Consider the following 25,571-nt stretch of genomic DNA (forward strand, 5'->3'; position numbering starts at 1 on the left):
ACCACATAGACAAAAAAAAATTCTTTTAGGCTATTTTAAAACTGTCGTCTTTGTTTAGATTGAAGTGAGGATTATAACCATTTGATATTATTAAGCTAATTCAATGATTTTAAGCTTGAAATCATAACAAATATAATGAAACATAGATTTTATTACTGATTCAAAAATTTCCCGGGATCCCGGGAATTCCCGGGATTCCAAATATATTTTTCCCGTTTCCCGGGAAATTCAAAACCCGGGAAAATTGGACGCCCTAAACTGGTGTAACCAAAATAGTTGAAATTTGGAGCGTTTGTTAAGCGATAGTATACGAACCAATTGCTTCAAAAAGTTTGGCTCTATCATTCGTAAATTTGAAATTATTTACCAACAAACTTTAAAAATCGATTTTCTCGAAAAGTTGTCACAAGATAGCACACAACTGACGAAGTGTCGACTTCGGGAGTCGAATGAGACCTTTCACAGACTAACCCAGTGACTTAACTGCCTCGGCCACCGCAATGTGGTTACTACGGAGTGGTCAGATTTATTGTATTTATTGTATTAACGAATGAACTCATTTGTTATGCACCCAAAGTTAAAGAACGAGCGGATAGTCCTCCCGAAAAAGAACGTGAGGAAAGTACTATTTTGCGAGAGGATAGACCTCTCGCGTGTTCATTCGTTCATTGAAACAGTTCATCCATTGATTGGCTTATAATGACCGCCACTTAGTCACCGAACCATGGTGGCCCATACGGCAAAGGCACGGTTCAACATGCTGAAGGTCTTGGGTTCCAGTCTCGGTACAGGCACTTTTTTTTTAAAGATGAACTTTTTTGGAAAATGAACCCATGAGAAAAGTACTCTCGCTAATTTCGGGATTTATCCTCTCCGTCCGCACACAGTACCATTTTTCTACCGAACCGTGCTCTTTATCCTCTCGTATGCCGATGCCCAGTTCTGGGTGTGATGTTGTGAGTTGACAGCATTATTTTGGCATTGGGATTTTGGCTTTGAGCCCTCAACAAATTTAGAGGGAACGATTCTCTCGGCTCTGAATTTTGGGTGTTCGACTATTTATGAAAAAGTATCATACATGTAAATCGACCAAAAAGTCAGAGGTTGGTGTGAGCACACACTTAATTTTATTTAAAATCTGTTTTCAGGGCATTAAAATATACTTTTTCATTTATTATCAAAACAAACTTGAAGACATTTGGTTGTATAATTGCCGAGATAAAGCTATTTGAAGTTAGCAGTGTCAAAAAACGGGTGCCACGATATCTCAACACTGCCTTGACCAAATCGGCTCAAAATTCTGTAAAGACTCGTTAAACCGGTCTTGTGTGCATGACGAAAGTCGATTTTCAAAAAACGTATTTTGAAAAAGATAAAAATATTTTTGTGTTTTTCATATAAAAAATTGTCAGTTTTTGATTTTTATATTTTTTAAAATAGCAAAATTTTAAAATCGGGCTTCGTCATGCACACGGCATATGTCTTGGAAGTCTTCACCCCGAATTTCAGCCAATTTGGTCGATCCCATTTCGAGATATCGTGGCACCCGTAAATCAATATCTTCATGAAACTTTCAGGACTGATTGAAAATCATCTTTTTAGTGGATTCAATAAATTTTCTTTAATATGAAATTTTGTGATTTTCTACATGTATGTAATCCCTTAATAATGGCTATAACTTGAAAACGGTGCACTTTATCAAATTTCACTACAGTGCATTTTGATTGCAAATTCGATTTTTTGAAAAAAAAATCAGTAATCATTCAAAAATGTATAACTACCTAAGTCATAATTTTTTGCCTCAGCTGTAAATTTCGGAAAAGTTGGCATTTGATGTCCCCTAAAACATATCAGAAAATAAAATTTAAAAAGTGTGTTTTTGCAAATCAAGTTTTAGTGACAAAAAGTGAAATTAAAAATCACGAATTTTTTTTTACCGTGTATCGTCTTTTTCAGTGTAGTCCTTATCCATACCAACAACTTTGCGCAAGACACCAAATCGATCCAAAAATTGCTTCAAAAGATACAGATTTTTAAATTTTCATGTATCATTTTTGCATGGACAGCTGCCAAAATTGTATGAATAATTATATGGATAAACTAAAGATGCAAAATGGCTTCTTTGGGCATACCGAAGGCACCAAAAAAGTTTCAGCTGGATTAAAAAATCAAAAAAAAAACGAATGACCGAAACATCAGAGGATTGCTTATGTACGAATCCATGAAAAAATTCTACCCTTTTGAATCTTTAAATATTTTTTTTGTTCATATGTTTTGCTTTTTGACAATAATCAATTACATCAATCTGATCATCAGTTTCCAAGAAATCGACAATAGAAAAATCTGATTTATTAACTTTTAAATTGCATAACAGTTTGCCAGGAATTCAAACCTTTAGAGTATTTTGTGTAGTAGTGTAGCAGTGTGAATATTGTATATCTAATGGTGTTTGAGTTGCTTTCCTGTCGCTCAACATCTTGATTTATAATTTTTTTTCAGAAATTTGATCGGTTCAAACGAAACTCAAACGATGCACAAAGAATCGATCAAAACAAGTCATCCATCAAGCTGCCAATCTCATGAGAATAGGTCAAAGAGAGTTATGTACTTTTTAATTATTTACAAAACATGTTTTGAAACTTTTATTTATGACAAATCATATTTGGCATATCTGGATTTGTTTTAAGCACGTGATTATTACAGCTAAGCTTTCTTAAGATGTTCCCAATAGAATTTTTAAAACAAAAATTTGTATTTTAAAGAATCTGAAAAAACACATTTTATATTTAGAAAATCTTGAGTTTGATAATCACACTTATTTCTAGAAACTTTCCCTTTTTTCTTTGTTAAGGGTATATTTTGGTCGATTTTTGCGTGACATACTTTATGGATGTCGACACCTAATAGAAAGTGAAGTTTGCTAAGTGTGTTTGAAAAAAGCTTAATTCTAAAAGACTTTAAGAAAGCAAAGCAGACAAAGTGACGCAAAGCAGCAATGGCAAATATCATCATTCATTCCGTATTCACTTTGGAATTGAAATATTAAGTGTTTTGGAATGCAGTCAACTCCCGACGACGGTTTAGGTTGGTGTGCGGTAGGTCCGTTCTCAGAACTCGAAAGTGCACATGAATGGTTCGGAACCAGGCCCCACCCAAGATACCCCCTCCACCTGGGAATTCCTGCAACCAACATCATCGTGCGCTCCATGGAAACTGAGCGATGCGGTGTGCAATTATAAATGCAGACCCCGGAAGTGCATCGGAGCGAGCACGAAAAGGGGGGGGGGGCGAACGAAATCCGTCATGTATTCTGCCGGAATTGCTTTTCCCGGGGCAACCTTCCCCGGTCGACGAAAGGTACACTATTTTTCATCCTGACCCGGTTAACGTAAATGCTCGGAGGAGGAGCAGCCACCGGCACTGGGAAAAGATTTATAATGCGAAATGGACCCGGCTTTGAACGTGTACAACACCTCGATGAGGGTGAGAGAGAGCATAGTATAGTCAGAATGGCTTCCGATTACTGGCGGTAGCAAAGTTGTGTGCTTACTTTCCGAGAAGACGAATATCAGAGAAACTTGTGTTGGGATTTTTGGAGTCGTTCTTGGGAGTTGGTGTCCTTTAACATTAATGAACAATACAAGAAAAATTACAAAAAGTTAATTAAGAAAAAAAGATTAAAACCAATTTCTTTTTGAAAAAGTGATGATTCTTGACTACCGTAAAACGGGGTGACTTTGATAGGTTTGAGATTTTTCCGCAAAATGAAGAGTACAAATAAATTTACAGGAATTTTCAGTTCAACAAATATCATCTAAATGTGTAAACTTTTGATTCGTGCTTCGAATTCAGTTTAAAATGCAATATAAATCGATAATTTTATAAATCAAACTTAAACAATTTTACCTAAAAAATTCATAAATATATTGTTTAAAAGCTTATAAACTTAGTTAACTAAATATAAAAATTGAGTTTTTTTGGTACATTTGACGTAAAAATAAAGTAAGAACACCTTAAATCTGATTTTTACAAGAAAAACTATGACTATCAAAGTCACCCCGAAATTCAAAGTAAGAGTTTTTAACGTAACTATTTTTTTTAAACACTATTGAAAAAATTCTTGTCAAAATAAGTGCATGGACTTAGTGTGGCCTACCCCAGTACATGTTTTGCTATTGAAAGTATTTTTTCAGAATGTTCATCAAATTTTGCATAACCTTTTTAACGTTTTTGTGGCAGGTGGATTTTTTTCTTCAAAAAAAAAACTGTGTTGATGAACGGCGGTATCTGGTTTGTTTCTTTATTTAAGGAACATACCGACATTTAAGCAGTGCACGAGCCACAACATCCGTCCAAAGGGAAATTCTAATGCAAAATTTGCTGAACTTTCCGGAAAAAATACCCAATGAAGTTTTAGGGACATCAAACTGGTCAAAAATGATCAAAACAATCAGGTTTTTCTTGCTTTCTTTGATGAAAAAGTACGTTGTTTTCAGAATTTTGAGTAATGTCGAAATCAAAAAACGATAAACATGGTGAGGATGATATTTTTTCGATTTAAATTTAACCCGGGCATGGTCTTCGGGTCTATATGACCCAAGAGCATGATAAAAGTTATCGTAACTTTTGACCTTTGGCACTTACGGAGCTGAAATTTTATGACTTTGTGTATCTTACCAAGACACACATTTGAGCCAAAAATGGACTTCCGGTGGCCACCGGAAGTGCCCCCCAGAAAAAAAGTCACACTTATGGTACTCGGGTCTATATGACCCAGAAATGTTTTTGGCTGCCAAAATTCGGAATCTTGACCGATTTTGGATGTCTTGGCCGCAAATGAAAGGTTAGAATGTCTACTTTGCGATTCCGACTGGCAGAACCGGTTTTGGGCACTGTGGCCACCGGGAACCTGCTACAACCGAAAAAAGTCCTTTTTGAGGCCCCGACTTTGAAGACCTGTATCTCCGGAACGATAACACATAGCGGGTTGCTTCCAGTTGCATTTGACGGGTAATAACCTCAACTTTAAGCTCCCGTAGAGATGATTTGTCAAAAGTGGACACCGGTTCCGTTAACCCGGAACATCCGAAAAACATGTTTTTTTCAGCTTTTGTTATAAAATCAACACATTAGTCAATTTTTTCAACCGGATTTTTTGTAAATCATTACATACGTACACTACATACTACCCCTGACTGTTTGGGATCGTTCCGGCCAACTGTGGCCAATCCGGAACCGGTTCCAGGGTACCACCAAAACGGTTCCAATAATGGTATCGCTAGAAACCCATCATGTTGCATATCAAACTTCATGAAATTGAAAACTATGACCATCTGAGGTCATACCAATATCCTCTGACCCAACCTGGTCACTCCGGAACCGGTTACCGGTGGCCAGTGGGGGACAATTCCGGAGTATGCAAAGAACCCTACCTTGCGACGTATCAAACTTCATGAAATTGAAAATTATGACCATCTAAGGTCATGCCGCTATCCTCTGACCCAACCTGTTCACGCCGGAACCGGTTACCGGTGGCCACGGGGGGACACTTCCGGAGTATGCAGGGAAGCAAATCATGCGACATATCAAACTTCATGAAATAGCAAATAATGACCATCTAAGGTCATGCCGATATCCTATGACCCAACCTGGTCACGCCGGAATCGGTTACCGGTGGCCACTGGGGGACACTTCCGGAGTATGCAGGGAAGCAAATCATGCGACGTATCAAACTTCATGAAATAGCAAATAATGACCATCTAAGGTCATGCCGCTATCCTCTGACCCAACCTGGTTACGCCGGAACCGGTTACCGCTGGCCACTGGGGGACAATTCCGTAGTATGCAAGGAAGCATATCGTGTGACATATCAAACGTCATGAAATTGCAAATTATGACCACCAAAGGTTTTGCCCACGTCTTTTAATCCAACCTGGCCACTGGGAGACAATTGCTGACGGCGATGTCCTCCGGCCCATCCTGATTAATTTGGAACCGAAAATGGGTTGGGAATGGAGGAAATTTGTGGAATATGCAAAGAACCAAGTTTGAAGTTTCTTCTTGAACCTAAGATGTAAAAGGTTTTAGTGGGGAGAGCACCAAATCCTTTTTATTTTCCAAGGAACCTTCCATCCCAGGGTTCGGACTGATGACCTTCGGATTTGGAGTCCCACCGCTGCCAGCGACTCCACCGGAGCAGGCTTGGTTTGGAGAGTTGTTTGTACTTATAGCAGGGAGAAAACTCCTACACCTGGAATGATCAAATGACCGTACAACAACTGAGGCTGGAACCGACGTTCTACATCCCCATCCGATAGAAGGCGTGATGACACATTACTCGTCACAAGAAATGTGGACGGGGTCGTGGACTGTGATCGAACCCAGGCCGGCTGGGTGAGAGCAATCACACTGGCAGCTACACAACCGAGCTCGATTACCGTTCCGGAACCATTTAATTGATGGCGGTTTGAATTTTCTGTAGTAGATAAATTTAGTTGAACCTTCCAAAATTACCTAACTTACAGACCCTCCGGAAGTGTCCCCCAGTGGCAACCCGTATCCGGTTCCGGAGTGACCAAGTTGGGTCATAGGATATCGGCATTACCTTAGATCAGTGGTCCTCAGCCAGCTGGGCTAATTTGGAAATTTGCCCCAGAGTCGCGGGCAACATGTAAAATATAAATAAAAAATAAGTTGTAGAGTTGAATAGTTTGAAAGTTAAATTTTGACAAACAACTAAATTTTTGACAACTTAGAAATTGTCACCAATTATACATAATCAATTGAAAAAAAATCAACATTCTTCATAAATTTTTCTCATCATATTTCATGTTTTAAAATATGATTGTTGTACAATTCGACAATATTTCACTTAAAAAAATAATATTTTGTGTTATATCTATAATAACTTTTTTTTTATTGATAATTATTTTCTTGGTTTTGCGTACACATTTGGTTTGAATGTTCTATTTAAGCTTTGAATATTTTGCTCATTTTTTCAATGATTTTTGAGTGAATTTTGAAGTAACAGTAATATGTTTAGAATTTTTCGTATGTTTTAGGAAAAATCATATTTATTGAAATTTAGAAGTTAATTTTGCTTCGGAAAATTTGAATTATTGCACAAGATAAAAAAGTGTTTTTTCAATGATTTTCAATTTTTTAAAGATCTTTTCGTACTGAGTATAATCTTTTCGTTTCATTTTTAATCAAAGATTAGGGCACAAAAAAAAAACAAAAATTTAATCAAAAATATATTATCAAATAGAATTTTTATGTTCTGTCGATTTTTTAGGATAACAAAATTTAACCAAAAAATATTTACTCGGAATCCATATTTTTTTATTTTTTCATTCAATATTTCTAACAAGTTTTAGTCAGAAAGTGATCTGATGTTTAGAACTATTGGAAATTTATTTATTCTTAGTATTTTTAGCAACGTGATTCCCAGATAATAAAAAGTTTTTGTTACACTATCATATTCAGAATTTCATATTTTTAAACACAAAATATTTTAAAGGAATGAATGTTTCATATTCATTATTTCCAAATTTAGAAATTTAATCGTTTTATAAATTCTTCAGGAAAATAAGGCACCACTAGTTTAATACTTCCCACGACCATATAAATATTGTTGAAACCAGAAATCAATTATGGTATCTATTTTTTTATTTCGTAAAAAAACATATTTTTTTCTTTTTAAAGAAACTTAGTTCATAATTTCTCTAGCGAACTTCATATGAGAACGCAAAGTGGGCCGGATTCCAAAATAATTTCAAAACCATCCCGAAGGCCGTACAGAAGACCTCGGTAAGCCACATACGGCCCGCAGGCCGCATTTTGGTGACCACCGCCTTAGATGGTTTTAATTTTCAATTTCATGAAGTTTGATACGTCGCATGATATGCTTCCCTGCATACTCCGGAAGTGTCCCCCAGTGGCCTCCGGTTCCTGCATGACCTTAGATGGTCATAATTTTCAATTTCATGAAGTTTGATATGTCGCATGATATGCTTCCCTGCATACTCCGGAAGTGTCCCCCAGTGGCCACCGGTAACCGGTTCCGGCGTGACCAGGTTGGGTCAGAGGTTATCGGCATGACCTTAGATGGTCATAATTTTCAATTTCATGAAGTTTGATATGCAACATGACGGGTTTCTAGCGATACCATTATTGGAACTGTTTTGGTGGTACCCTGGAACCGGTTCCGGATTGGCCACAGTTGGCCGGAACGATCCCAAACAGTCAGGGGTAGTATGTAGTGTACGTATGTAATGATTTACAAAAAATCCGGTTGAAAAAATTGACTAATGTGTTGATTTTATAACAAAAGCTGAAAAAATCATGTTTTTCGGATGTTCCGGGTTAACGGAACCGGTGTCCACTTTTGACAAATCATCTCTACGGGAGCTTAAAGTTGAGGTTATTACCCGTCAAATGCAACTGGAAGCAACCCGCTATGTGTTATCGTTCCGGAGATACAGGTCTTCAAAGTCGGGGCCTCAAAAAGGACTTTTTTCGGTTGTAGCAGGTTCCCGGTGGCCACAGTGCCCAAAACCGGTTCTGCCAGTCGGAATCGCAAAGTAGACATTCTAACCTTTCATTTGCGGCCAAGACATCCAAAATCGGTCATGATTCCGAATTTTGGCAGCCAAAAACATTTCTGGGTCATATAAACCCGAGTACCATAAGTGTATGTACGAAACGAAGACCATGGCCAGGTTAAAAAATTACCAGAAGCAACATCACGAAATGAAAAAAAAAGTTTAATTTAAAATCGGCAGTTTTTTCGTTTACCTTTTTCAGAATGGTCCTCATCAATACCTCCAACTTTGCTGAAGACACCAAATCAATCAGAAAATTCCTTTAAAAGTTACAGATTTCGATTTTTTACGAACACCCAAAGGAAAAATTTATATCAAAATCTGCAACAGTGGATTTGCTGCAGAAAATGTTACATTTTATAACAGTTTTTGCAGCAAGCTCATAGCTCATTTCTGCCCGCGTGTAAACATGTCAGCGATCTGCAGTTCTCACCAACACATATAATGCTGGCGCGTCCCCGAGCAACACTTCAGAGAGAAGAATATGTTGGTGCTCTGTCCCTCACATTTCATCAAGCGTCCATGGCGCGGTGGTAGCTTGTCGGATCAACAATCAAGACGTTTATGGTTCAATCCTCGTTCTGCTAAGATTTTTTTCTGCAATACAATCAATTAGCTGTCGGTAATGTCGATAATTGTCGGTAACGGGCTTACCCATATATTGCAAAAAAATGCATGAGGACAGATTTCATTCAGATTCTGATATCCTTTCATGCCGCCATGTATCACAATCATGCGACCGCCGTTTGGGTGTACCATTTTTGTATGAACAACTGCCAAAATTGAAAGGAGACTTGTATGGGTGAACCAATGACACAAAATGGATGGTGGCAAAGGCCACAATGAAAAGCATTGAAGTTGTAAAAAGCCTCGTTAACCCAATTAAGCTCAAAATGCACATTCAACGAAGCACACTTTCAATGGATTAATTAGTTGCTAAGTTCACCAACTGTTTTAGCTTGTTAGTTCGTTTGACAATACCACATCTATTGAAACATTTGTGCTTTGAATAAGTATAGAAATAATTAGTGGAAAATAATTAAAACTGATACTTTCAGATTTATGGAACAATTCCAATTTTTGTGACTGTTAAATTGCAAAACAAATATGAATGCATTCAAGAATAAATTAAACTATCGATCGTGTGTGTCTGTACCGGCGTATGCTATTGATAACTGGAAATTTTTCCAGCGTTCGTCAATATCTGCTTGATAGTGATGAGTGCTCGTTTTTCCACATTTCGCTTAGGGTGGATCAAATTAAAGTCCATTTTTAAAGATGTATATGTATTTTTTTAACCAGAATGATGTTCATGAATGATTCTACTACAATTTTTTGAGCTTTGGTGAACCACCCTGATCATGATCAAAGCTTCAGTAACACTTAAACATTATGCGACAACGTCGCGCAAAAAACCGTGAATTTTCTGATAACTGTATTTCGCTTCCACACCGTCGAGTCACCCAATCAGGGGCTCAATGTTCCATCTCCCTCTCTCTCTCTCTGTTCGCCAGCATCATCATCCCATAAATGGGCTCACACCCACCCACAAACAGATTTCCCCGTCGATGACTGTGTGTGTATGTGAGTGCGACAAGGAGAAACGTTCAGCAACGTAATTTTGTTTCATGAATTATTGATGAGTAAATATTTGCCAGCTCTGCGGACCACTCCCTCACACACACACATTGCTGGCAGGTTCCCGGGATTTTTTTTTCTGCGTGTCTGTCTTCCTTCAACTGAAATACCTGTTCCGGTGTGGGCCACCCAGCAGTGCTTTCAAACAGGTGCAGAATTCGCACACAATTCCGTATCACCCACCACCCACCACCATTTTAACGCAGCAGCACACCTTCCTGCATATTAGCCGTGGCACGTGTGGCATGGAAGTAGCTCATCCATGAATAGAGGAGATCTCTATTTGGTGGAACTGATTCATGACGCGATTGCAGTTTGCACCAGCGCTGGAATGCTGCTGAATGCTGGAGTTTAACACACACAAAAGTGACCTAGATTATAAGATATGAAATTTAACACACACAAACTGTTCGGAAACTCTTACCGAACATTTCGTTACAAAAAGCTCATGTAAAAATGATTCCTAGAAAAAGTTCTATAACAAAAATCAAAAAAGGTGCAAAAAAAGTTTGCACGCGGTTTTTTTTTGTCTGTGATTATTTGTTGACAAATCACCAATGTCTCCACTCCAAATAGGCATCTTGACTGATTAAAAAAAACAATTTGGATTGAAAATTAAGTGTTGGTAAACTACTTAGCATAAAAGTTTACTTAACTCTGTAAGTTCTATATAAAGCTTATCTATACTTAATTTTGCAAACTTTAAATTTATCTAAATGTCAATATATTAACATAGATTTGCTAAATAAACATTTTGGAGTAGATATAATATCGTTTTGGGGGTCTTTATATCGATAAAATTGATTTTTCGTACCAACCCGGAATTACGTTGTCGGAAAATCCGCCGGCTTCCGAACCAGTCCACGTTTCATAAGTCTTCCTATGTGCCATCAGAAAGAGCACACAATTTCCGATCTTTTGATACCCAAACATCTAGGTTTTTTGCCTTTCTTACTAAAGAAAGGTATAGGTTTTACTTTAAGGCAGGACGTCATTTCCATCTTCGTATATATGTCGATTCAGCATAAATTTTAATCGGAAAAATCGACAAAAAAATCACACTGCATCGATTTTTGATTTTTTACGGATGCGGCAAGACTTTTCAAAAAAATTCACAGTTTTCAAATGAAAATATGGTCCAATTGCATAGATTTTTGACGCTTCGTCGCCAAGTCGACAAGTTGTCAAGTTGAGCTTCGAATACTGGCGCGAGAATGCTGGCGCATATATTTTGTGGCTCGACTTATACTCATTTTGTAGTAGCTTGTCTACCGATGTTTCCTTCAATATGTAAGATATCGTAGCTTTTCGGTTTCATTTGCCCTGTCCGTTTTTGCATAACTGTCCAATGTTTATGCAAAAACCTTTGTGACATAGGACATTCATCCGGCTACAATCATTTTGTTTCCCGTGCGCTCCTAAAATCGCCTAAATGTAGACTTCATTTTTTCGTGATTTCGTAAGTTTATTAAACAGGGTTCATTGGATAGGATAATAGGAGCTTTCTAAGCTTTTTATCGTTTATATCGTTTTCAAAGTGTTCAATGCTGGCGACTCCAATGGCTTTCTTCCTAAGGTTCTCGCGATTGAGTGTGTAGTGGTGCGGTTGTTAAAAATAGCTATATCTGACTCTGTCACTCTCGTAGAAGCTGAATGGCTAGCTTTCCTGCACCGTGCGGCACACGCGGTTCACTTGTACCTCGGTTCTGCTTGTCTTGGTGCGCTGGTACGATGAACCAAAACACCAACACAGTCACACAAAAGGGCTCGTACCGAAACTAGAAAACCAAAACCGCGGTGTGCGTTGTTGGGAAGCTTGCTATGATCGCGTTTGTCATAAACGCTTGTTTGGTTGGAAACGTACAAACATATTGTACGATTAAACATATTCTTTTGGTGAAAATAGCGTTTTTTTATTTCTTTTGGAAATCATATCATTCATAAAACTCATAATATCATCATAATACATTGCTTTCATCATAAGACTTTCTTTTGTGCTGACGTTATAAATAAACAAAGTCGATGTTATTAATTGAAAGAAGTTATACCATTGTTATATTCTTTAGTAAGAAAGGCTCTTTCTCACCCCAGGTGGGATTAAATCGGTGTTTTTTTTATAAAACCCACGTTTTAAAATACATGTGCAAAAAGTAAGTTTGATCCACGAGAACAATTTGACTCGTTTTAATATTTACTTAAGCTTATTTACTATTCAGGTTTTGACCACACTGAAAAAAAAACTATTTTTAATTATGAGCAATGTAATTAAACTTATATCTGTAAGCCTTTACATCCAATTGAAATGTTGTCAAAGACAAACTGATAGAAAATTGGACGAGCTTTCCGGTTAAAATATTTTCGAGACTAAAAAATTAAGTCTGTCATATAGAAATTGCCAAAAACCGCAAAAGAACTTATTTTTTCAACATTTTTATTTTTTAAACCGCTGTATCTTAACAAGGATTGGACATAGGAAAATGGTCAATATGGAGACTATTATGTAAAATTTTCTAGGGAATCTATTCCCACCACCGATTTTTAAAAAAAATTACGTTTTGACCACTTTTCAAAAAAACAGTTTTAGTAAATGATTTTTGTATTGTTTTAAGGAGATACATACCATCCTGCATTTTTCGTGAGTCTTTTGTAACATCTTAGGCTATTTCCTCTGAAATTTTGAACAAAAAAAAATCGTGACATCACTAATAGCATATAATAACAGTGGCATATATTTTCATTTCAGTGTTTTTGCCTTCCTCACCTCACTGAGGAAAGGCTATAAAATCACTCGAAATATGAACTTCTTGAATAGGCCTCGTAGACCCACCTTCACGTATACATATCGACTCAGAATAAAATTCTGTGCAAATGTCTGTGTGTGTGGATGGACGTAGACAGGTCCCATAAGTCATATTTTCATACCATTATGTTTAGTAAAGTACTTCAAAAGTTATGCTGAAAAAACGGTTTTGACTTAAGCTCGCAAGATTTTAAAAAGGGTGGTTTTTGTTAGAAAAGCCGTCATGTTATACATTTGTAGAAAGGTATTTGAAATACCTTACAAACGATTTAAAAAACATTGAAGATCTGATAATCCTATCAAAAGTTATTAGCACTTAAGTGTTATTTATACACTTTTTGGAGGCCGGATCTCAGATATTTTAAAGAAAATGGTGCTCAGGTCCATCATGCAACACGTCGTTAGTTAGATAATTGAAAGACCTTTTAAATGAGCCCGAAACATTGATGATCTGATAACCCTATAAAAAGTTATAAGCACTTAAGTGTTATTTATACACTTTTTGGAAGCGGGATCTCAGACAATTTGATGAAAGTGGTGTCCGGTTCCGGCCGGCATACGACCCGTCATTAGTTGGATAATTAAAATTGTAGACATGTGTACCGAATCAATGTCACTGGAATATCTCGTCACTGGCTGAACCGATTTTGACCGTATTGGTCTCATTCGATTCGTCTTGGGGTCCCATAAGTCCCTATTGAAATTTATAATATTTAGTAAAGCACATCAAACGTTATGCTTTAAAAAACTGCTGCATATAAATTTCACAATTTGCAAAAATGGGTGTTTTTTTGCATGAAAACCTGTCACATTATATATTTTTAGAAAGGTTATGTTATGACCTTTCTTGTGAATTCAGAATTTCCAAGATCCGATTTACGTATATAAAATTACAAGCAAATTGTCTGAGTTTACATAACCTCAATTTATTACCCCATAGTTTTTTTTTATTTGTTTTTGTTTACTAATATTCGATTGTACAGGTTGATTCAGTTAAATTTATGAAAAATGACAGTCGATGATCGACGAATAGGGCTGTGCCGTTTAGTTCAATCCAAGCATGACAATATAAACAAACCAAAAACGTTGTTGGGCGATTCGTTTTTTTTTGTTCTAATTTGTCGATTTCTCTGGTTTCTCTGGAACGACGCAACATTTTTGCAATATTTTATAAGCAATTTGAAGGTTTTGTTCAGATCTACAAAACACCTTTTAAAGCTTGCAAAAATATTGCATCGGTTAAGAGAAATCGTCGAAATAAAAATCGTAACGCCACTGCGTAAAATATTTTCAATATTTTTGCTGCAGACACCAAATTGTTCAAGATGCAGAATTTCCAGTATTTCCAGCGTACTTTTGTATGGAATACCATTCAATTTGTTTGGAGTCTTGTAAGAAGAAACCAATGTTTTTTTCTTTACAACAGATATCATTTTTTAACGGCATCAAATTGAAAAGTATGCAATTGTTTCTAATAGTGGTCCTCGAAAGCCACGAAAATTTTATTCAAACTGTTTTTTCAACATTGTTTATCAAACCTTCTTACGGAGGGGCAACCATGGGTGATCTCTCATGCTCATGCTCATGCTCATTGTTTATCAAACCTTCTTATTTCTAAGGCATAGTCTAGCAAAGGGTAAACTTATGTTTCTTTTTGACTTTCTTGCTATTTTAATTTAGCTTAGCGGTAACCTGTCTTACTATCATGAAATAATTGTAATTATGCGAAACACTAGAAAAGTCATATGAAAATAATTACTTGGCATACCATTTGTATCTTACTGTGCTTATCATTTAATAAACTGATCTAAAATTCCATCATTCTTCCACTCCGTGGCACGTTGGGTAAACCGCAAAATGTCTATCGATATGTTAATCTCCTCGTGACGATGGTGGGAGAGCAAAACATCACAACTTGACAGAAAAATCAAATTGCAGCCCCCCGTGGAGCCCCACCTCTGTTGACTTCCACGAGACACCGCTTGAGGGGGTTCGTCTCAACGTCGTGGTGAGGTGAAGTGACTGTTTTTATTCGATTTCAGGAAAGTGTGTACCGTAGTACTACATGGAAAGGTTTGATAGAAAAGGTTATCATGTTTGATGGGATTTCGCAGAAATGTGTAAAACAAGGTTTGTAAAGTACCTGGCACGAAATAAATTGGATTTCAGTTGAATAAAGGCGAATTGAAAGCTTCAACATTTCACTTGCATATCGATAACACTGATTCATCGAATGACTCAATTGGCCTCTTGCTTTGTATTCATGAACATTCTCATAAATTTAAATTTGACCATTACATTCAAATTCCGGAAATAGATAGGATACCTATCATAGTTGTTATTCCAATGTAATAAATAAAAGAGTATAAATAATGCATCATTGCACCCTTTTCAAATCGACTTCATTTAAATTAGTGGTTCATCGAAATCCACAAAAGCGCAAACCACTTGGCTCGATGTTTGAACTATTTCTACATAACGCACTTCCAAATAATCAGACCAATGAAAAGCACTCGATATTTGAGTGATTATGGTTAAACCCAGTTATGAAAGCAAAATGAGAGTGCATTTAATTAGCGAGCGCTTGGCTGGGGCTGTTTGCTAAACGTGATTACAACAACCGGGATTTTCCATAAATGTTTCATTAATAACGAGCGTTTTCACTCTCTCCCCCCGCAGATCATCAGCTACGATTCGCCCCGCGGCGGAGTGTCGGTCATCACGGAGAAGGGTGACACGACCACGTCCTTTCTGCTCATCCAAAGCGCCCGGCCGTCGGACTCTGGACAGTACACCTGCAATCCGTCCAATGCCAAAAGCAAAAGTGTCACCGTGCATGTGCTGAATGGTAAGTGCTGCAGCTACTCCCGGTGTTTGGAATCTCTCGGCCTCACCGAGGGGAGCTGTGCATAAATTACGTTGGTTTAATTTGAGCTAAGTTTAACAAAATTTCATTAAATTTAATTCGACCATTTGTTTTATAGAGAAGATCACGCTACTCATTTTTCGATCATCGATATAAAATCGGTTTAAATAATTAACAAAATCAAACAAAGAATCAATATCTAATCATTCCATGACTTCGATTTTTTTGTGAAAATGTCCAATAAACCGAATGTGTATTTGCACCATTTTGACTTTCTTACAAAATTTGACTTTGAGAAAAACGCTTTACTCAGATTTTTTTTTGAAAATTAGTGCGTAGGTTAGGAATCGTCCCTGAATAAAATCCCATTAATAATTCGAAGGTTTCGATGCGCTCTTTCGATTGTATTTTGGCCTGATTTTTGAGAATTTATCGTAATTAAACATTGTTGATTTTATATTTTTATCAAAAATTTACAAGGAAAGGAGAGGATGTGATTTTTTTTTGTCAAAGGAGCTTTTATGAAAAATGAGACGCTTAATTTGATAGTGAACTCAAGAACATTTCGAAAAAATGTTTTTTTAGCCAAAAAAAAAGAATGTTTTAAAAACTTTGTTATTTTTTATACTTCATGGGTTGGAATAATTTAAAATTTTACCCGATTGTATCCAACTTGGAAAAAAGCTAATTTGACAAGAAGGAAATTTCTGATCGATTTGGTGTCTCCGGCAAAGGTTTTCAGAAAAAATATGTTCACAAATATTATTTGCGATTTTTACATAATAAAAAACATTTTTTTTTCTAAATCCATATATTTTTAATGTATAATTTTTTTTAATGGTACTGTACCAAAAGTTGCGTATTTTAATTACGAAAATTTTGGTAACCTAACATGTATAGGTCATCGCTGAAATTTTCGAGTTATCGCAGTTTTAGTGAAAAAAAGTTGATTTTTTGCCGATTTCGTCAATCTCCCGTTTTCGCGCGTGGCGCGTCGAAAAACCCTGATTTTATTTTCAAAAAATCATATCTCTGAATCCTGTTAATGAACCTCGCCCAATTTTTATAAAAAATGCAAAATTGTCCGAGGAATCCGTTAAAATATGTTCAGATATAGGCTCTTTGGTCCAGACACCGTCAAAACGGCATTTGATGTTTCCATAAGACTTTTTGAAATGTTAGGCTAGATTTTTGAAACTCCACATTATTTTTTCTTGGAAGTCAAACTTATCATCTTTCATTTGCGCCCTAGACAGCTAAAATCGGTTGAAATGGAGCGAAGTTATGAGTTTTTGAAAAAAGTGGTTTTTGTGAAAATCGACGAAAATTGCATTTTTCGGACCACCCTAACACGGCGTAGGCCACCCTAATGGCCAAACAAAAAAAATATGGGTCTAATTATTTTGGCCAGGGAACCACCAGAAAAATTTTGAGCCAATTCGAAGCACTTTTATTTTTTTTCTTTAACTTTCATATGGAATGGCTGCATATGTATAAGATTTTCGAATATTGACGTACCATTTTTGTATGAACAGCTGCCAATGGCTTCTTTGGTCATGGGGAAAGCTCACACAAAGTTTTAGCCAAATAAAAATATACACAAAATAAAAATGGTCGAAATCGGCCAATTTCGTAGAGAATTGATCATGTAACACATTGGAAACTGCCCTCATTTTTACCCGTATTCCAATTCAAGTCAATGTTGATTAAATAAGTTAGTTAGTTAGGGTCCCACTACTAATATACTGTATTCTTATTGGTCCAGAAGGTTGTCATTTTTATTGGCAATCAAATAAGTTTTTTTTTCAAAATTTTGCTGAAAACCAAGCTTTTAATGAAAAATTGTTGTTTTATTAATAAATTCTGTTGTTTTTTTGTGTGTTAAAAGCGATTTTCAGCAGGGAAATTCTCCGCCAACTCACACAGCAGTTGCCCCGACCACTCTTCGATTTGCGTGAAACTTTGTCCTATGGGGTAACTTTTGTCCCTGATCACGAATCCGAGGTCTGTTTTTTGATATCTCGTGACGGAGGGGTGGTACGACCCCTTCCATTTTTGAACATGCGATAAAAGAGGTGTTTTTCAATAATTTGCAGCCTGAAACGGTGATGAGATAGAAATTTGGTGTCAAAGGGACTTTTATGTAAAATTAGACGCCCGGCGTACTCAGAATTCCGAAAAAACGTATTTTTCATCGAAAAAAACACTAAAAAAGTTTTAAAAATTCTCCCATTTTCCGTCACTCGACTGTAAATTTTTTTGAAACATGTCATTTTATGGGAAATTTAATGTACTTTTCGAATCTACATTGACCCAGAAGGGTCATTTTTTCATTTAGAACAAAATTTTTCATTTTAAAATTTCGTGTTTTTTCTAACTTTGCAGGGTTATTTTTTAGAGTGTAACAATGTTCTACAAAGTTGTAGAGCAGACAATTACAAAAAATTTGATGTATAGACATAAGGGGTTTGCTTATAAACTTCACGAGTTATCGCGATTTTACGAAAAAAAGTTTTGAAAAAGTTACTTTTTGCGTTTCTCTTTGTTTCGTCGTCCGTGTCTGTCGCGGGTGACCATGAACGGCCATGATCGATGACGAACAACTTTTTCATAACTTTTTTTCGTAAAATCGCGATAACTCGTGATGTTTATAAGCAAACCCCTTATGTCTATATATTAAATTTTTTGTAATTGTCTGCTCTACACTTTGTAGAACATTATTACACTCCAAAAAATAACCCTACAAAGTTAGAAAAAACACGAAATTTTAAAATGAAAATTTTTGTTGTAAATGAAAAAATGACCCTTCTGGATCAATGTAGATTCGAAAAGAACATTAAATTTCCCATAAAATGACACGTTCCAAAAATTTTTACAGTCAAGTAACGGAAAATGGGAGAATTTTTAAAACTTTTTTAGTGTTTTTTTCGATGAAAAATACGTTTTTTCGGAATTCTGAGTAGGCCATCAAATCGGGCGTGTAATTTTACATAAAAGTCCCTTTGACACCAAATTTCTATCTCATCACCGTTTCAGGCTGCAAATTATTGAAAAACACCTCTTTTTTCGCATGTTCAAAAATGGAAGGGGTCGTACCACCCCTCCGTCACGAGATATCAAAAAACGGACCTCGGATTCGTGATCAGGGACAAAAGTTACCCCTTAGGACAAAGTTTCACGCAAATCGAAGAGGGGTCGGGGCAACTTTTCCCGATTTCGTGTGAGTTGGTAGAGAATTACCTATTTTTCATCGAAAAAAAAAACACAAAAAAAAGTTTTCAAAACTCTGCGATTTTCCGTTATTCGACTGTAAAAAATGTTGGAACATGTCATTTTATGGGAAATTTAATGTACTTTTCGAATCTACATTGACCCAGAAGGGTCATTTTTTTCATTTAGAACAAAATTTTTCATTTTAAAATTTCGTGTTTTTTCTAACTTTGCAGGGTTATTTTTAAGAGTTTAACAATGTTCTACACAGTTGTAGAGCAGACAATTATAAAAAAAATGATATATAAACATAAAGGGTTTGGTTATAAACATAAGGAGTTTTCACGATTTACAAAAAAAAAGTTTTGAAAGAGTTATTTTTGGCGTTTCTCTTTGTTTCGTCGTCCGTGTCTGTCGCGGATGACCATTAGCGCGGGTAAAAAAAATTAAAGTTGCTCAAGTCAAAAATTATATGAAATTGCCCGAAAAAGTACTCAAAATGAAGGCTCTAGCCAAAATTTCAGCCCATTTGGTTGAAAACTGGCTTGCCTTGAGCAGGAACAAGTTTAAATGGGAATTAACCCGTAAAACTGGAGCATTTAGGTAAATTGCTCTGTACAAGTCAGCCGTTAACAAATGGCGAATTTTGCATACCATGGTGTCCTAGGGGATGGTCTGGGGAACAATTCCTCCGAAGGGTGTAAGACGATCCGAGGCCCCTGGTCTTGCCTTGAACCGGATTCATTCCGGCGTCGCAGAAATTCTCATGGTCCCAGCTAAATTTATAGGGAAAAATCAAAGCACACTAAGAAGGCTGCCTCGATCAGAGGACGCCACATGGCAATCAGCCACCACGTGGCAGGAGGGTATCATCAATTTTTGCTTTAAAAGTGGTTTTGTTATTCCTAGGACACTTTATTCAACTAGATATTCGATCAAAAACACCTTAACAACGCTAAATGTAATTTTGAAGCTGAATTTAAAGTTATTTTCCTTCCACGTGGTGGCCGATTGCCATGTGGCGTCCTCTGATCGAGGCAGCCTTCTTAGTGTGCTTTGATTTTTCCCTATAAATTTAGCTGGGACCATGAGAATTTCTGCGACGCCGCCGGAATGAATCCGGTTCAAGGCAAGACCAGGGGCCTCGGATCGTCTTACACCCTTCGGAGGAATTGTTCCCCAGACCATCCCCTAGGACCCCATGGTATGCAAAATTCGCCATTTGTTAACGGCTGACTTGTACAGAGCAATTTACCTAAATGCTTCAGTTTTACGAGTTAATTCCCATTTAAACTTGTTCCTGCTCAAGGCAAGCCAGTTTTCAACCAAATGGGCTGAAATTTTGGCTAGAGCCTCCATTTTGAGTACTTTTTCGGGCAATCTCATATTATTTTTGATTTGAGCAACTTTAATTTTTTTTGACCCGGGCTAGTGACCATAAACGGTCATAATCAACAACGACCAACTTTTTCAAAACTTTTTTTCGTAAAATCGCGATAACTCGTGATGTTTTAAGCAAACCCATTATGTTTATATATCATTTATGTTTGTAATTGTCTGCTCTACAACTTTGTAGTACATTGTTAAACTCTAAAAAATAACCCTACAAAGTTAGAAAAAACACGAAAATTTAAAATGAAAAATTTTGTTCTAAATGAAAAAATGACCCTTCTGGGTCAATGTAGATTCGAAAAGTACATTAAATTTCCCATAAAATGACACGTTCCAACATTTTTTACAGTCGAGTAACGGAAAATGGGAGAGTTTTTAAAACTTTTTTAGTGTTTTTTTCGATGAAAAATACGTTTTTTCGGAATTCTGAGTACGCCATCAAATCGGGCGTGTAATTTTACATAAAAGTCCCTTTGACACCAAATTTCTATCTCATCACCGTATCAGGCTGCAAATTATTGAAAAACACCTCTTTTTTCGCATGTTCAAAAATGGAAGGGGTCGTACCACCCCTCCGTCACGAGATATCAAAAAACGGACCTCGGATTCGTGATCAGGAACAAAAGTTACCCCTTAGGACAAAGTTTCACGCAAATCGAAGAGGGGTCGGGGCAACTTTTCCCGATTTCGTGTGAGTTGGTAGAGAATTACCCAGCAATTAATTATCTTAAAAAAAATGTACTCAAGGTGGATAATTTAAAATAATTCTATTCTTTATGGCGATTACGTCACAGTTTTTTTACTTAAATTTTTGATTTGATATGTTAAATGCTGTAATAAAACAAAACAAAAGGTTTGAAAACATAAACATGCTGACACAAGCAGCTGAAAAGATGATGAAGTTTATAAAATTGTGTTTTCACGAGGAATTTTGAAAATACTCCTTTTCTATTTCACTAAAATGCCTGTAGGTATCTTGGCACTGAAGTGATACAAACTTATTATTCAAAAAGCAAAATTGTTTAGAAAATATTTCCTACAAGATGGTGGTATTGGTAATGCTGGCTTTTTTTGTAGTTGGTATTTAAATAGAATTTCGTGTGCATATCAGATTTTTTTTTTCAGTTTTGAGATGTTTCCATAAAAAAATACGGCCATCCGATCTGTATGAATACAGAATATTATTGGGGTGACATCTAACTATGATTTGATGTGGATATAGTTCAATTCAATCGTATTTTTTCAAAGTTCAAATATGATTTTGCCATGAAAAAAGATCATTTTTCAGTAAATTAAAAATCACGATGTATACGTTTGTTATCTACTACTTGCAGACTTCATTAGTGTTCTGTTAGTCAAGAAAAACTTCCAAGCTTGGGAAAATGTCAAAAATGCATACAAATTTCCAACTTTTTCTTGAGCTTGAAGGTTTGCGTGTCAATGTGTTCGTTGATGGACGTTCAATTGCCTTCTTCTAATTGAAATCGTTCATTTATCAGCACATCAGTACACGGACAATATCAATTTTCAAAATCTGTGAAAAATCGGGAACTTAGAACAACGTGTTTAAATTTCACAATTTTGCAAATGATTTTTATCCGTGTAGTACTTTGAACGATGATGGTTACATACCTTTTTTAGTTTTACAGCAATTTCTTATGAAAATAGCGTGTTCAAAATCAACCGTTGTTTTTAAAAATCTCGCATGCTGTTTTCAGAAGAAATCGTTGATTTATCATCTTTCGTTAAAAAACATACCACCGTTGTGTTTAAGGGCAGCCCGAGAGAAAAATTTGACAGGCGTTTCCCATTCTGTTTCCAGGGGAGTTCCCAGCAGCAATGCAGCGCGCGGGCCAACCGCATCATCGCACGCCCCAGCATCACCAGCTGTCAGTTTTGCTGTCTGTGTTTATCTCATCGCTGCTGTGCTGCAGACTGCTGGCGGCCTGTGCCGGACTGGGCATGCCTGTGCCGACGTAGCCATTTTTCTAGACGCCTACGCCACCACGCTAGTTCTTAGACCCCTTTTGTTGTTTACGCACACAATCTATCGCAAATTGATCAATCAAATTAGAAGAAGCCGCAAGACGACCGATCGACGAAGGCTAGATGTAACAGCACCACCACCACAATCACAATCACACACACAATCAAGCACACTCCCAACAACGCTCGCGGGCCTCGTGGCGAGGTTTACACAACCATTGCAGCCATTGCTACTACTACTATTGCGAGCCACTTCTTCCCTGCCCACACGGTGGCAGCAACATCACCAACTTCATCACCATCACCACCACGAAGAAGACGACAACGATCGGCCCCGACGACCCGGTCCCATTTTGCCCCGGCGGCCACCCCTTGAGCCCTCAGCGCTGAGGAGGCCCCACCACAGAATGTCACAGATGTTACAACTCAACCAACTTTACGATCACACTTTTGGGTTTGTGTTGAATCACTACTTGTGGAATCAGCGATTCGCAGTTAGATGAAACAATTTTAACGCCGTAGTAGGTTAATCAATCATATGATGGTTATTGTAAATTTAATACTTAACTTAAAAGAAGAAAAAAAAAGAAACGCAAAGTAAAGAAGTTTAAAGAAAGTAAATAAATGAACAGAAAAAGTCTAGTCTAAGGTGATCTGTTATTATGAATAAGCTTTAGGTATCTATTACTAGAATCATTGAATAAGTTAAAAAACAATTTTCAAATTCATTTTCCAAAGGAAAGCAGCTAAAACGGTGTGTGCGCACGAGCGAGCGAAAGATTTAATCTAAATGGAACGCAACTGAAGAAAAATAGCAAAAGGTAAAGTAAATAAAACAAAACAAAAAAAAATACTGAATTCGTTTTTAATCCACGTTGAAACGTTATGGAAATAAAAGAGTATTGGTCATTGAGTGATATTTTCATATTAAAACTATGACGAAGCAAAAGAAGAAAAAAAAATTGCAGACACACAACCCGAGAAAATATAATGAATTATGAAAATACCATAAAACAATATATGATAAATGAATGTACAAAATTATGGAAAGTATATATGAGAAAAATAAACAAAAAAAGTAAAACTGGCGCGTTTTGTTCGATGGATCCGAAATTCTTGAGGGTAATCCATAAACTACTTGGACACTTAATGGGAGAGGTGGGTTGGAAACTGTTCACATCACAAACAAAAAGATATGAAAGTTCATCAAAGTGTCCACGTAGTTTATGGATCAACCCTTTACACAGGGTCAAAACAATTTATCACTTAAATCAACGAAAGGTAAGTGTAAAATAATAATTATACGCAACAACAACTTTAAGGGAAGGAGCCGAGAAATTTTGTTAAAATTTGATAGTTTGACTGTTTATTTTAGAATTTACTGGGTTTATTCTAGGATTATTGGATGAAACTTTCAGTGTTTGTTTATCTATTCATAAGATCATGCCAAATATGAGCCCTCTATTCTCAATCAAAATAACAACCTCAATATCACAACCTTGCATGAAATTTCCGAGGATTCGGAATATATTAAAATTTAGACCAAAAAATGCCGTCTTGTACGCCTACAATTCAATTTCCTTGATGCATTCTCGTCCTCCAGTGCATTCTCGTCTGACTAGAATAGACTTTGGTGATATTTTTGAAAAATGCTTGTAAAAATAATATGTGAATAACTTTTGTTAAAAGTCAAATTAAACAGAAATGTTCAAAAAAGGATGCCGTACTGGTTGGTGTACTTGGCTCTAGTGAATTTCAAAGAAAACTCCAGATGATCGAGCATCATTCAGACATCACCGCTTAGACTGATGGGAATAGGCAGATTTTCCCTAAAAACATTCATTACATTGAATGTCTGACCTATAAGCGTGTCCAAAAAAAAACACGAAGTCGAGGAAATCAATGTGCTCAGATCTCAAATAATAGAAAATCATGTTAGAAACAACTCTCTCATACATGAAAACTTTCGGAAAAATCGTTTACCATGTTCTCTAAGCATTTTTTTGAAAAAGTCAGTTTTTTCGACAATTTCACGAATTTTTTTTAGAAAATTAAATTGAAAATGTTAAAATTTCAAATAGCCTATTCCATAAAATGATGGTCTGTGGCCCAATAAACAAGTTAATGTATCGATTTGGCCTTTTAAAACCTTGTTTCCACTTTCCCGGTAGCTTTTATGTAAAAAATATGAGTTTTTGCTTTTCCTTTTTTTTTAATCTTTTCCCTCGGTATTGAACACAAAAATTTCCTCATCTGTATGGATACATGCATCTTGTAGGCCGCCGAAAATTTTCGTCTAAGCAACTTTGAAGTTCCATCAACTTTGAGCTGAGATATTCCAGTTTTTGTAATGAAAGAATATTGAATTTCTGAAAATGTTGAAATTAATCATCTTTGGCATACAATATTAAAGGAAACTTAACCCTAATTTGAAGTTCTAGATTAAATTTTCAAAACAACCTATCCCTCATGGGTTTCCTATGCAGATAGGGCCTTTTGAAAATTTAATCGAGAGTTAAGCTATATCGCATCTGTTTTTAACACTTGTAGCCTGGTGTTTTTTTCTCATGGCACACTACGTGCTAAATCAATGAACTACTTTTAGTGAATAACTCATGGTTAGAGCATTTTGCATTTAAGCCAATAGAAACACGTTTGCTGCGTTTCCATGGATACAAATAGTAAACGATTTTTCCGAAAGTTTTCATGTATGAGAGAGTTGTTTCTAACATGAATTTCTATCATTTGAGCATCGAGCACATTGATTTCCTCGACTTTTTTTTTCTTTGGGACACGCAAGATATCATTGATTGCAAAATGAAATCTAAATTTCTAGAGCAACTTTTGAAAGCACCGGACCGACATTGCACTAACGGCCTTTCATCGCGTGTAATGAAAGGCCGTGAGAGCAATGTCGTACCGCCTCTTTCAAATTTTGCTCCAGATTTGTGACACTTATAACACACGTTTCCTCCTTTCCTCTAACTATCCCAAATCTATTAGGGTAATTCTCTACCAACTCACACGAAATCGGGAAAAGTTGCCCCGACCCCTCTTCGATTTGCGTGAAACTTAG

General features: G+C 36.5%; 1 protein-coding gene across 2 annotated transcripts in view; it reads left to right on the top strand.

Annotated features, from left to right (window-relative positions):
- Positions 1–23,536, top strand: part of LOC120426607 (zwei Ig domain protein zig-8-like) — a 772,331-nt gene extending 748,795 nt beyond the window's left edge. The window contains exons 6-7 of one of the 2 annotated variants that reach the window (XM_052710389.1): positions 15,721–15,889; positions 22,310–23,536. In XM_052710389.1, the coding sequence (XP_052566349.1) occupies positions 15,721–15,889; positions 22,310–22,998 (858 nt within the window). In that variant the 3' untranslated portion in view covers positions 22,999–23,536. The remainder of the gene's footprint in view (positions 1–15,720; positions 15,890–22,309) is intronic. The other variant, XM_052710390.1, reaches the window with a different exon arrangement.
- Positions 23,537–25,571: the final 2,035 nt, after the last annotated feature.

The sequence above is a fragment of the Culex pipiens genome, chromosome 3, assembly GCF_016801865.2.
Source record: "Culex pipiens pallens isolate TS chromosome 3, TS_CPP_V2, whole genome shotgun sequence".
NCBI lineage: Eukaryota > Metazoa > Arthropoda > Insecta > Diptera > Culicidae > Culex > Culex pipiens.